This window comes from Sminthopsis crassicaudata, chromosome 1, assembly GCF_048593235.1.
Source record: "Sminthopsis crassicaudata isolate SCR6 chromosome 1, ASM4859323v1, whole genome shotgun sequence".
NCBI lineage: Eukaryota > Metazoa > Chordata > Mammalia > Dasyuromorphia > Dasyuridae > Sminthopsis > Sminthopsis crassicaudata.
Window position 1 is genome coordinate 510,883,547 of NC_133617.1, and position 13,762 is coordinate 510,897,308.

Sequence of the window (13,762 nt, forward strand, 5' to 3'; positions counted from 1 at the left end):
CAATTTGTCAGTGCCCTTCCTAAAATTTGTTGTTCAGAATCCAATACAGTCTGACCAGATAAAAGTATAATGGGAGCATCACTACAGCGCTATGAATTCTGTGATCCAGTACTACGTGTGTGTGATGTCACATAATCACTTAGGTTGAATTAGTTTGCAAAATCTCAAAGCTGTAAGGGATTTTAGTGGCCCTCTGCAGCCACTCAGGGAATCTCCTCTGTAACATATTTAACAAATGGTCATGCAGCCTCTTCTTAAAGACCTCCAGTGAGCTCTCATTACTTCTCAGGATAATCTATTCCAGTTTTGTATGGTCTAGTTGTTATAGGGCTTTTCTTTATATTCTCCTGAAACTTCCAACTTCTACCAACTAACAATTAATTTCTGTTTGCAAGAACCACAAAGAGCAAGACTGATTCCCCTTCCCTGTGTTTTGTTTTGTTTTTGTTTTTTTTGGGGGGGAGGCTCAGATACTTACAACTATCATCTTTTAATTCTTTTTTTCTTTCTTGTCTTACCTAAATTATTGTTGTCCATGACTAATATGGAAATATGTTTAAAATGATTATACATGTGCAACCTATATCATATTTTTGCTACCTTGGAAGGGAGAAAAAATTTGGAACTCAAAATTCTTACAAAAATTAATGTTGAAACATTGGCTCCCTCGCCTGGGTGGCCAAGCCAAGATGGATAGCCAAAAGAGGTAAGGATTTTAGTAGTGAACATGTGGGTCTTCTGACCAGGTGTTCACTCAGGAACCAACAAGTCAGGGCATCAGTTAGGGCATTATGTGAGTAGGTATAATAAAGGCTTTTAAGATTACACGTGGCTGTTCTTGAGTGCGCTACCGGTTATTAAGCTATAGATTCAAGAGATTGTGGCCAGAGACCTTTGAAGGCCTCAGAGGAGGCGAGCCAGGTAGAGTTCACACTGCAAAGGACAGTGGTCAAAGGTACTCTGGTGGGTCTAGGACAGACTAGTAATTGTAACTGCCAGGAGAGCACGTTACAAATATGATGATCAATTCTAATGGACATGGCCATCTTCAACAATGAGATGAACCAAATCAGTTCCAATAGAGCAGTAATGAACTGAACCACCTACACCCAGTGAAAGAACTCTGAGAGATGACTGTGAACAATTACATAGAATTCCCAATCCCTCTATTTTATTATTTACTTCTCTAGTATCCAGTTAACACTTGTATTTTACAGTTTTCCAAAGATCACTAATGATAGTTTATCAGCACCCTAGGATGTTATTCATGTGGGCCTGAGTGAGATTCATCATGGGAAGCTAAGCACTGCCTTAACATCTTTCTATATACCTTAGATCTTAACTCTCTGATCATTTTTTGTTATCCCTTTTCTAGTTCAAATATTATTTTCCAGAGGAAAAGAAACAGAAGACAAATAAGAATTAAGCACTTTATATTTTCTATCCAGCATCATCTTCCATAAACTGTAAAGCTCTCTGCCCTTTGATATTTCTCTTTTCCTCACTTTTTCAGAGAATAATGGGTATATTCCTGTGAATTCTGTGATATTTCAGAGAATTGGGGAGTGATTAAGTCAAGAAACCTCCTGTGTTAGTGTAAATAAATAAGCAAGAATTCTGCAACTTTTTCTTGGGTTTGAGTGTTGCCTAAGGCCTTGAAAAAGTAAGGAAATTGTCCAGGGTCCATATAGCCAATTTTTGAGTCAGAAGATTTCATAAATTCAGATTTTTCCAGGTCTGAAGCAACTAAACTATGCTGCTTCATTTCTCCAGAGATATAGTTGGGGAGGGGGTCTTATATTTTCTCACCAACCTCAGATTCTAAACTCTTGATACTATTCATAACAGTCACATACCCCTTTTGCTTCCCATCTTCTACAGATTTTTCTTCCTCCTCCCCGCCCAAGTTGGTTGGCCAATTTCTCTATCCATTTATTCTGATCTCTTTAGACAAAGGCCATTTCCCCCGATATTAATTGTTTGTGTTATTGTCTTCAGAATTTGATCCTATAGTTTCTTTTCTCTGTAGGTTTAACTTTCTTGCTAGAATTGCAGGCCATGAGATCCTATCTTCCTTTTCTCAGAATGCTTTGGAAATATACTTTCCTAAAATCTGATATATTTGACTGTGCCCTTTTTTTCTCTCTGTTAACAGTTCTTAAAGGAAGCTGGCATTTCCACTGCAGCAGCCAGTTGTTGCCTAAGATGAGCCATGAAACAGCAGTTCCTTTTATTATTTCCATCTACCTTTGAAAATATGAAGTTATCATTAATACAAGTTCAGACATTATTATCTGTACTGCTTTTGGCAGCAGATGTTCAGACAATTTAAATCCCCCTTCACCTACCTATTAGGCCTCCATACTAGGCTTGTAGTCTTTTCCTAAAAGTCTTAATGCTTTCCGTTTCTGTCCAGGTGGTCTGTAGCTTACTCTGATGATGATATCAATTTTGTTTCTGCCCCTGCAGATTACTACCCATATGCTCATAGATTTCTCAATGAGTGTATCTTTTTAAAATTCATTGCTGGTTTTCCTTTGTTCTCCTTTACCTATCCTCTTCCTTTTGAATAAGACTTAGAACTAGATTTCATTCTGCCAAGTCTCTACAGACCTACAAAGTCAAATCTGCTTCTTGGCCTTAAGATCATTGATTACCTTTTCTTATTACCCATACTTTGTGGATTTGTATATAGACATCTGAAATCATCAGTTTTGATAGTGCTTTCCTTCTTAGATTTTATCTGTAGTGAATTTCTAGGTTTATCTACTGCTGTTCTACCTTATAACTAGCTTCTGAAGTAACAGTGCCACAGGAATGCAGAGCATCAGATATCCCAATTTGCATAAAAGGAAAGAAAATAGAATCCATAAATTATAGACTAACATACTGATTTCAATTCCTGGTAAAAGCCCAAAACATATTATTAAAGGAGTAGTTAATGATCACAAAGAACAGATCCTGCCAGGCTAGTCTATCTCCTTTTTTGACAATGTTACTACACTGGCAGATGAAAGAAATGCTTGATTTGTCTATATTTTAGCAAAGCATTTTGCACATTTATCATAGATGGATGAACTGGTTGAGTGGCCAAACCTCAACAACAATTTTCTTATCAATTGTTTTGTATCAACCTGGATGGACTCTAAAAATCCAAAATGGGGACAAGATGAGTAGATATGAATGACTCCTGTATTAGTGTGTAGTTTAAGTTTTTTAGTGTACTGCAAACTCAATGTGAATCACAAGGGGACATCATAGCCAAAAAGTTTATGTGATCCTCATTTGCCTTGTCAATCCATAGATGGATTTATAAGTGAATTCTACCAAATGTTTAAACAAATTTAATTCCAATGCTATATTAACTACTTGGAAAAATAGGAGAAGGAGCCCTCCCTATGCCTTTAATGACACAGATATAGTGTTGATATCTAACTCAAGAAGGACCAAAACAGAGAGAGTCAATAATGTTCAGGAACAAGGGACGGATGAATCTACTATACTTTGCCATTGATAGACCACATCCAGAGTATTGGATTCCACTCTGGACAATATATTTTAGAAAGGCTTTGAACAAGCTAGAGAATGTCCAAAAGAGGGTTGCCAGGATAGGAAAGGGCCTTGAGATCATGCCATGTGAGAGAAAAAGGAACAAAATAGGGATATTTTGCCTAAAATAGAAATAATTTAGGATAAACATGATACTTGTCAGCAAATATTTGAAGTGCCGTGTGGAAGAAGAATCAAACTTCAACCCCATGGGCAGTTATAAAAGTAATGAATAGAATTTGCAGCAAGGCAGATTCAGGTTTCATATGAGGAAAAATGTCCAACAAAAAGGAATGAACTACCTCCAGAAGTAGTAGTTTCTCACCATAGGTTTTAAAAACAAAGTCTGAATGAATGTCCATTTGTCAAGTGTGAGGTAAAGGAGATTCATGTTGATTGGACTAGGCACTTCTGAGGTATTTTCCAATTCCAAAATTCTTAGATTTGTTCTCTTAGTCTTACTCTTGAAGAGCTTCTCAAAAACTCACTACCACTACCTTGTTATGTCCCCAAAATAATATTTATGTTTGAGAGATGAGGAAATTTGTGCCCTAGGGAAACTAACTTTGCTTCTCCAAGGTCATCCAATGGTAGAGATAAGACCAACTAGAAAACAAATCTGACTTCTAGTCAAATAGGCTTTTCTACCCATAATACTGCCCATCTCTTATTTTTTCTTCATCCAGGTTCTAGTTTAGACTATCTGTTAAGAAGAAAAATGATACCAAATTAAAGAAATCTTCTCTATCTTGCTGAAAGATTTCATTCCTTCTTCAGCCATTTTTTCTCTGAGGCAAGGAGCTAGCTATTTCAGACTTTTTAGGTGGGTGACTTGAGCTGTGCTCTATCAATTTTAATTTTAATCCTAACTTCAGAAGGGATATTTTCTTCCACCTTCCTACCTTTTCTTCCCACCAGGCTTTCATCTTCTCTCTTTTGCCTTCCCTTTATCTCCTCTTTGTTCCTCTTTCCCCAGCTAATCAATAAAAAAATTATTTATTGAGAAACTTAGGGGCAGTGTAATTAGAATGTAAAAAGCTTTCCTCAAAGTTTGGAAGATCTGAACTCAAGTGCTGTCTGTGACACATAGTAGCCTGTTTGAGCTAGTCACCAAACCACTCTTTCTTTATCATATGAATTTCAACCAAGACTTTAAATTCCAGAACAATCTCTGATTTTTATTGGTAGAGAGAATTTTCCTATATTAATAAAATCATAGGTTTTGGACAAAAACAAATATGGAGAATCTACTTTCAAGTGCTAAATTAAACTGTATGGGGTAAAGGAAAAAAAGATGAAAGATAAGAAATTGATATGGACTAAAGTTGTTAGGGAAAGTTTCCCAGAAGGCAGAGAATGAATCTTCAAGGTTAATACAGATTAGAGAAGATACAGAATAGATAAATAAGGAAGTAACATGAACATATGGTATTGTGAAGTGATCTGGGAAACTGAAAGTTTGCCTTAATGTGTTTTTTAAAAAAGCACCAGAAGATGTAATAAATAGAAATAGTCACCAAATTTGGGAGCGCATAATGGTTAACAACACGGAACAATTATGACATAGACATCTATCAGATGTCTACAAACGTGATTTATTTCATGAAGTATCTTTGTGGACTTAATCACCCATGACTAAGCAAGGCAGATTTAAGTGATCAAGGAAATTGCTTTTTGGGTGAAATGACTTTTATAGTTTTGGGGGAAGTAGAGAAGTGGGGCCAGAATCTAGGTAGTAAGAGGGAGAACTGAGAAGGAGTGTGGTTGGCTTAAGAAGTTAATCAAGACAGTCTCAGAGGTTGAAGACAGGAGGGGTGGATTAACAGTGGACTTCTAGGTATTTCTGGTAAAATAGGACATCAGGTTGAAATGACCAGAATGTATGATTAATAAGAATAGGATAGTCTCATTTTAATTCCTGAGAACAAGCTGGTTTAGTTCAAAAGTTTTTTTAGAATTCCCATCAACATATTGGCTAAGTGGAATGAAAATATTTTGAAGAGTCTTGAAAATCAAACAAAAACATTTGAACATGTAATCTTGTTATAGCTTTACTTTTTGTTCTTCTCCAAATTCATTGTGAGATGTGGTCAACAGTGGGACAGGAGGTACCAGCACCAGTAATCAAGAAAATCTTGAAGTTATCTGGCAAGATAATACAGGGAAAAATCAAGGAGGGGATTCAGCCAAGATAGGTGGGGATTATAGGGATCTTTCCTATAGATTGTGTCTGGCCAGATTGGCTGATATCTGAACCTCAGATTTGTCCTGTTTTATGTGCAGTCTTGGATCCACAGATATTTAATGTAGCCACTAAACTTCTTCCTTAACCTTAATTTCTTTTTCCTTCTCTTCCTGTAGTCCACGACATATTGGCATCTTTAGCCTTTTTTTCTCCTTCCAGTTTATTCCCTTAACAATTTTGTCTATTTTCGTGCATTTAATTATCCTCTATGCAAATGACTCCCAAATACATACACATACATCCTTTACCTCTCCCCAGTTTTCATTCCCATACTTCCCAAGTGCCTGTTAGACCCATACGTGTGGTTTTTCCATTTCACTCTCAGAATGCTCTAAACTTCTGCCTCAGTTTTTACATCTGTAAAAAGGAGATAAATTACAGCATCTAATGCCAAATTTGTTGTGAGGATAAAATGAGCCAATTTTTATAAAGTGTTTTACCATCTTTAAAACACTACACAGATGCTATCTGTTACCATTACCAACTTATCCAAATTCTCATTACTTCTTCATAGTTTTCTTTTCCCATAGTTTTCTCCCATTTCTAGTCCATCATTTCCTTCCCTGCAGGATAAAATCAACACTTCTCATCCTAACATTCAAGTTCCTAGTTTGCTAACTTATTTTCACCTCACATCTCTGCCTTGTGCCAACTGTAATTTTAAATTCAAGCTTTCTTTGGTCAAGGATGCATTTTGGGGAAGTGGGAGACAGAGCTGGAAAAGTAGCGTGAGACCTGATTTACAGGGCCTTTCAATATCAAGATGAATAGTGTGGATTTTTTTTTTTTAGTAGGCCATGGAGAACCACTAAAAGCATATGAGCTTCTACATCTCAAAAGCAATGAACAGCAAATGTGTGCTAACCTCTACTGTCCATGGCTCATACAATCCTTCCAGATTCCTCTCTTCCTACTTCTTTCTTTGGAAATCTATGAGTCATTTCTCTTTGGCCTATCTTGAAGCTTTAGATGAACTGCTGAATTTCCAAACAACCTTTGAAAAAGAGTGGAAAAAGAAAAGTCAATGGAAGCAGTCATTTAATCCCTTAAGAGCACAAATGCCAGAGACAAATTAAGAGATCAGAACTTTGCCACCAAATAATCCAATTTATTAATGAAAATGAAGTTTCTGGGGAGTATAATTTTTTGGTATAAGAGAGACATTGGCAAGCTGGAAGATGGTCATGATAGGGAGAAATCTAGCTAGTATCTTATTAAAGATACTTAAAAGAGCTGGGAGTAATACTATGCTTTTGTAGTTGTTATTCAGACATTTTTGAGTACAATCTAACTCTTCATGATCTGATTTGTGGTTTTCTTGGCAAAGATACTGTAGTGGTTTGTCATTTTCTTCTCCACTTCATTTTACAGATGGGAAAAGTAATGTAAACAAGATTAAATGATCCCCAGGGTCACACAACTAAGAAATGTTTGATTTCAGGCCCAGCATCCACCTCCTACCTGCCCCTATAGTATACCTAGAATAGAAAATAAATGACTAACAAATATGTAACTTTAAAAATTTGAAGATCTATTTTGTGGAAGAGGGATTAGTCTTCTGAGTGTTTCCAGGGGTAAAATAGGATTAATAAATAGAACTAACCTTTAGGACTGTCTAGTAATGAAATGGTCTGCCTTGGAAGATAGCAAACATCTCATTGCTGGAAGTATTTGAGTAGAAGGGATGTATATAATGAATTGGAAATTGGACTAGAATGACAATTGAAATTCTAAGCATGAAATTTTTAAATTCTGCACTGAAATAGGCAAGGATACATGTTTATGTGGCATCCATTCTTTACTACAACCTTAGCTGTTTGTGAAGTTGCACCCTGTTCCACCTTCCCTGTTAGGATTTCCTAGTCTTAGGACCAGGGCCATCTTCCCTCAAATAAGATTAACACTGATCACTTGGAGTAACCTGATAAGCTAAATAAAGCTGTTGTGTTAATGGCTGACAGAGTCTTATTATTATTAACAAAAATAATAACCCATATTCATATGAGGATTTTGTACTAAGTGATTGCTAAGATCCCTTACGAATAACTGACTTCTCAATTCAAACCCCACTTTCTACAGAAAGCATTCCTTATCCAATGCTTTTCCCTTCTTAATTATTTCCTGTTTTTCCTCTATGTAGCTTGCTTTGAATATATTTATTTGCATCTTGTCTTTCTCCTTGAAGAAATAGGTTGTCTTTTGCCTCTTTTTTTATTTCCCAGTGCCTGGAACAGAGTAGGTGCTTATTGAATTTTTCAACTAATAGTTATGCGTGAATAGTTAATAATATCATATGAATTGTCATGAGGTTCTCCTGCTATGCAGAATCAGCCAAGAATGTGGTTATGATGGCTTTAATGGACTTGGCAGGTATGTAGAGATATCTCCCTGACTTACAGGCCACAACTAAATCTTCTATCTTTCTCTTGTCTTTTCTTCTAGCTTTACCCAGGCCATGTTGAGGCAGCCGAAGATGGAAGGGTTGGATTGCAAAGAAGCCTATTATTTAGGCCTGATCATCCTGGGAATCGGGATTGTCTTTGTGCTCTCCAGCTTTCATGCCCTTGGATTCATTGGGACATATCTAGGTAAGAGCTTAGGACAGAGCACCTGAGACACAGTTCTTGTCTTATCTGACGTGGAAGAAGGTTGAAAAGCTCTGTATGTTCTATGATCCTATGAATGCTTTGATTGAAGAAATACTTGAATACCCAACATGTTTGATAGAATGTTATTTTAGCAGATAGGTGCCAGGAGAAATGGAAAGTTTGAAACCTGCTTCCGGCATTCTAGGAATACACACACACCTAATAGAACCACAGAAATTTAGGGTTGGAAAGAACCATTAGCTCAGCCCAGATATGGCACCTCCTCTATAAATAATCTCACAGCTACTCATCTAGCCAATGAATCGGGACCTCCAGTGATAGGGAGGTCATCTTCCCCATCCGCCCTGTGTACTTTGGGAAAGCTCTAATATGTCAGAAAGTTTTAATTTATATCAAGCTGTAATTTCCATTGCTACCTAAATACAACATTCTCATACCTCCTCTTTAGGATCAAACAGAACAAATCTAATCTATCTTCCATATGTTAATATTTGAATATAGTTAGAATTTTTCTCTTTTCTTTTAACATCATGTCTTCTCCGCATCACTTTTATTATGACTTCTAGTCAGTCCATGTACCATGTAAATTTTAGTTCTGTCATCACTTTTGGATGACTTCTAGTCCATGTACCATGTAGATTTGAGTTCTATTTCCTTGGCCATAATACTATTTTTCCAGCAGCCTTTCTAAAGTGTGACCCCTAAAAGGGAATGCAACATTCTAAATGAGGAGAAATCTAGATATAAAACAATTACTGCTTTATTCTGGGGAAAAAAATTTTTTTAAATGGCGATCAAGGTTGTATTAATTTTTTTTGGCTACTTAGTCACCCTATTGACTAATAGTGAATTAGCAGACCTTGAAAAAGCCTTTGGTTTTTTAATGTTCATCTTTAAATTTAAAAAAAAAAAAAAAAAAAAAAAAAAAAAGACCTAGCCAGCAGGATAAAGCAGTAAATGATAAATTATAGCTATAAGCATTAGGTACTCTGGTTGAGATGTAGGAGAGATTGCTGTAACCTAAGATGAATCAGGGAACCACAGAATTTTAGTATTTAAGTTTCTTTTGAAGCCATTTTATCTAGCTCTACTCCCATAAGAAGCCATTCCATAGCATACTTAATGTGTTATTGCCTGGCCTTTGCTTCACCTTGAACATTTCAAGGCAAGGCATTCAATTCCATTTCTGCAACACTCTAGTTCATTATAGAAAAATATTGTTCTGTAGGAAATGTTGAGCAGGATGATCTCAGAAAAACCTTGAAAGTCCTCCATGAGCTCATGCAAACTGAAATGTACCGTGTACAAAGTAATAGCAACATTGTGGGATGATCAGCTGTAAATAACTGCTGTTCTCACCAATGTAGTGATCCAAGATTGCTCTGAAGGACTTAGGATTTAAAAAAAAAACGCTATCCATATTCACATTGTATCTGTACAGATTGGGATATAACTTTTTTTTTTTTTTAACATGACTTTTATGGAAATGTTTTACATAATTTCACATGTGCCTTCTCAATGGGGTAGGGGAAGGAAAGAATCTGGAACCTCAAAGTTGTAAAAACAAGTGTAAAAAATTTGTTTTACATGTGACTGGGAAAAATAAAATATTAAATAAATAAAGATGGGGAAAGGGAAAAGGCTAGTTCCTTATAAGAAAGCTGGGAGCTAATTCTATAAAGTCCTTGACTTTTTTGGTTTTGTCCTAAGGGAAGAGTTCATCAAAAAAAATGGGCCATTTACTAGACATGTGACTTTGAACCCTTCACTTTTCTTCTCTAGCCTCAGTTTCCTTTTCTGTAACATAAGATTTCTCCTCTTCCTATTCTTGTAAATGGAAGACATTGCAATGAGTTTAGAGTGCAATGATTTCTACTCAACCTGATTTACTTCTTTCCACAAATCTGCCAGAGGTTTGTTTTTACTGGAAAGCAATGTGCATGAGTCAAATAGCCCACAAAGAGTAGGCTTCTTCCAACCTAGTCATTTCTGGGAAAGACTCCTGTCCTAGTAGGCCTCTTGAAGTTAGTCTGGGAATAGACTTTTTCCTTGAACAGCCATCCAGTTTCCTATAAAGTGTATGACTTGGGCCTTGGATGAGATCCTTTGCCTCTGGATGGAGATTCCAGCCTTGCTGTAGTTTACCGTTAATATGCTTTACTCGTGACTCCTGGTTTTCAGATCAGACAGCTACTATTTGATGTCCGGAATCAACAACACAAGCTTTATAAAGTTAGACAAGACACCTGCACCAATGACGTCAATTTGTCCCTCTGTCTTGGACACCACTAAGGGAAAAAAAAACATGGAATGTCTGGCTGTGAAGGAGAATAAGGGAGCTTGTCAAAAAGAATAAGGATAAAAAATCTTGGAAGAAAGGACCTATAGGATTTTATTTTGTCTGCCTTTTAATAATTTTGAACTTTGTCCTTTTCATTTGACATGAGTTTGGCTGCCTTCAGGATTATTTTCATTTATATTCTTGTAGTCAGTCGTCTCTATGTTTATTGTTCCTTTGGCCCTGCTTTATCAGGCCGTACAAATCTTCCCGTGTTTTTCTGAATTTATATATTTCATAATTATATTTGTAAATCATAATTTTTTTTATCCATTCCCAAGTAATGAGGCACATAATTTCTTTATTATTTCTCTTATTACTACACTGTTACTGAGAATATTTTGGTATACAGGAGTTTTACTTTCTTGTCATTGATCTTCTTGGGGTGTAAATGACTCTCACTTATAGCAGTGGGCTCCTGGGATTAGAGAGTATAAATAATTTAGTAACTTCTCTTAAATAATTCCAAATTGTTTTCTAGAGCATTTGGACCCATTTTTAGCTTCATTAACATTGAATTAACATTTTTGTCTAACAACAGCCCTTTCAAATTTGGCTTTTTCTGACTTCGGCAGTTTCGTTAGTATAAAGTGGTACTTCAGAGTTAAATTATTTTGCCTTGCTCTGAGCATTCATCATTTTTGTTGATTTTTTTTTTAGTTTACATTTCTTTTGGAAGATTTTTTTCCATATCTTCTGGCCCCATTTCTATAGGAAATAGACACTTAAAGTGGGGGAGTGGGGAGGGGAGGAGGGAGGAAAGGATAGGGGTACTTGCCCTGTAGGAGCTTACAACTTGACAAAGAGATCTGGAAAAATTATATAACCCTCTTAACCTTTACTCTATTCTTAGACCCCAGAAATGATTATAGTTTGGAGAAGAAAAGACCTAGCCAGGAATTGGAAGAATAATATGATAACTGCCTATGATGGATGGGTATGAAACTAGTGTTGAAGAAATAGTTGGGTTTCTTGTGGTATGGTCATAGCAAACAAAATTTCCTGATACTATTGCATAAAAAGAGGAATAAATTCTCTTGAGATATAGAAGAATTTAGGGTCAAAATCTCCTAGAACAGTACTTGAAATAAGAGAAATGTATCAAAATGATGTTTCCAATAGTGTTATTATATTTGGATAAAAAGAAAGTAGATTGGTTCAGATATTCTATTTAAAAAAAAAGTTTATATAGATGGCTGATATTGAACTCTCTAATTCTAGAAGAAAGGTGCATTGGATTAGGAAGCATACCAAAATGATTTGAAATATGGAATTGAAAAGAAAAGTTTGCAGAAAACAATCTCCCCTCTCTCCCCTTCTCCCTCCCCCCCCCCCTTACCCAGCAAACTATAAGTCAAGGTCATCTCCTGAGAGGGAATGGTAAAAGTGGAAAAGCAGCTTTAGAGAAGGTGAAGTCTCCAAATATAAGAGTTAGTTTTCTTCAAAGCTCAGCATTCTACCCAAAGACTTTCTAAATATCACAGCAGCTAGTACCTTTCTCTCCAAAATTATCTTATACTTATTTATGTATATATTTAGATGTTGTTTCTCTTGAAAGTATGTAAACTTATTGAAGATGAGAACTATCCTCTTTGTATATTTTATCTCTAGTACCCAGCACATAGATTTCTGTATCTCTATACCCAGCACAGTGGCTGGCACATGATTTTTGATTGATTGGTATTTACTAGGTTTTTTCATGAGTATGTCTCAATAATGCAATGTTACTTTTCTCCCTGACGCCCGTAAATATTCTTTTTCTACCATTTAGTTTTAGTTCTCACCTTTTTAATCTTCAAATCACCTGCTGCCACAATGGTTCCCTATATTATAAAGAATTCCCCTCTGCCATTCCCCTTTAATTTTTTTTTTTTACTCAGCTGTAATAAAACTTATAAAATTCAAAAGCAGCTCCTCATAAGGAAATGATTGAGGATCCTAATCTTAGGATCATAGAATCATGTAATCATAGATTTAGAGTTGAAAATGAGATTCTTAGAAGCTAAACCTCAAAAATTTTCAGCTTAGGAAACTGAAATCTGAAGAAATAGTGACTTGTTCTTGAACATACAACTAGTTAGTGGCAAAGCCAGGATGTGAACCCAGGTGATTACTTGTTACCAAATCTAATACGTTTTCTTAGTGACCACACTGGGCAAACAACTTTTCCTGGTTTCTCCTTGTCCTCCCTCACCTTGCCACCTAGTTGGCTTGGGACTTGGCCATGGTGGAAATCCCTCTGTCCTCTAGGAGGAAGGAAGGAGCCCATTAAAACTATTCTCAGCCCAGTCTTTAGACTTGCCTATTCTGAGTGGAATTGGCCTAGATATGCTGAAGAACATTGTGTTTGGCATCCAAATGTAGGGTGAGGTGCTTACCCAAGGGCTGTGACTCACTCCTCTCAAACAAGGTTTCTGTGCCAGCCAGCACTGCCCCCCCAGCAGTGTGACATTATCCCTTCACCCCTGCCATCACAGTGCCACTTCCTGCTTCTTCAGGAGAATGAGCTTTCTCTCAGTCCCAGGGCCAGCACCTCAGGGTTCCCTCTGCCCTTTGTGCCTTGACAATTGCTGTGATGCACTTAGCAGAGGTCCCCAAACTCTACCTGGATCCCAGAGCAGTGCCCATTGTAAATCCTCTTTGACCTATTTTTTTTTTTTTTCCATCTCTGATTAGGCAGAATTGGTCTGTGAGAAGGGAGACAAATTAGAATTTTTCTAGATGGGGATAGGATGCTTCCAGGCTCATAGCCAGGATGAACTCTTCAAAGTTTCTGGAATTCCCCGATTTGCCCTGTATTTAATGGGCAGGATAGAGCGGGGATTGATGGTCAAAATGATTCTACCACCCAAGGATGGCCCATTCTTCATTGTGTTTACAGGCCAGGGCTTTCTGTTCTACAGATTTACTCAAGTCTTAACTTAGTTTCTGGTTCATCTCCTGAAGGTCCCAATCTCTGCTTTATAAAAGTCGCTCTCATTTGGCAAAGTTGAAGAAATCCTCTTTTCCCAAATTACACAT

The 13,762-nt window shown here is 36.7% G+C and overlaps 1 protein-coding gene across 2 annotated transcripts in view; it reads left to right on the forward strand.

Annotated features, from left to right (window-relative positions):
* Window positions 1–13,762, forward strand: part of PEMT (phosphatidylethanolamine N-methyltransferase) — a 151,090-nt gene that overhangs the window by 106,405 nt on the left and 30,923 nt on the right. For both annotated transcript variants that reach the window (XM_074281592.1, XM_074281591.1), the window contains one exon: window positions 8,237–8,382. In XM_074281592.1, coding sequence (XP_074137693.1) covers window positions 8,237–8,382 — 146 coding nt within the window. The remainder of the gene's footprint in view (window positions 1–8,236; window positions 8,383–13,762) is intronic.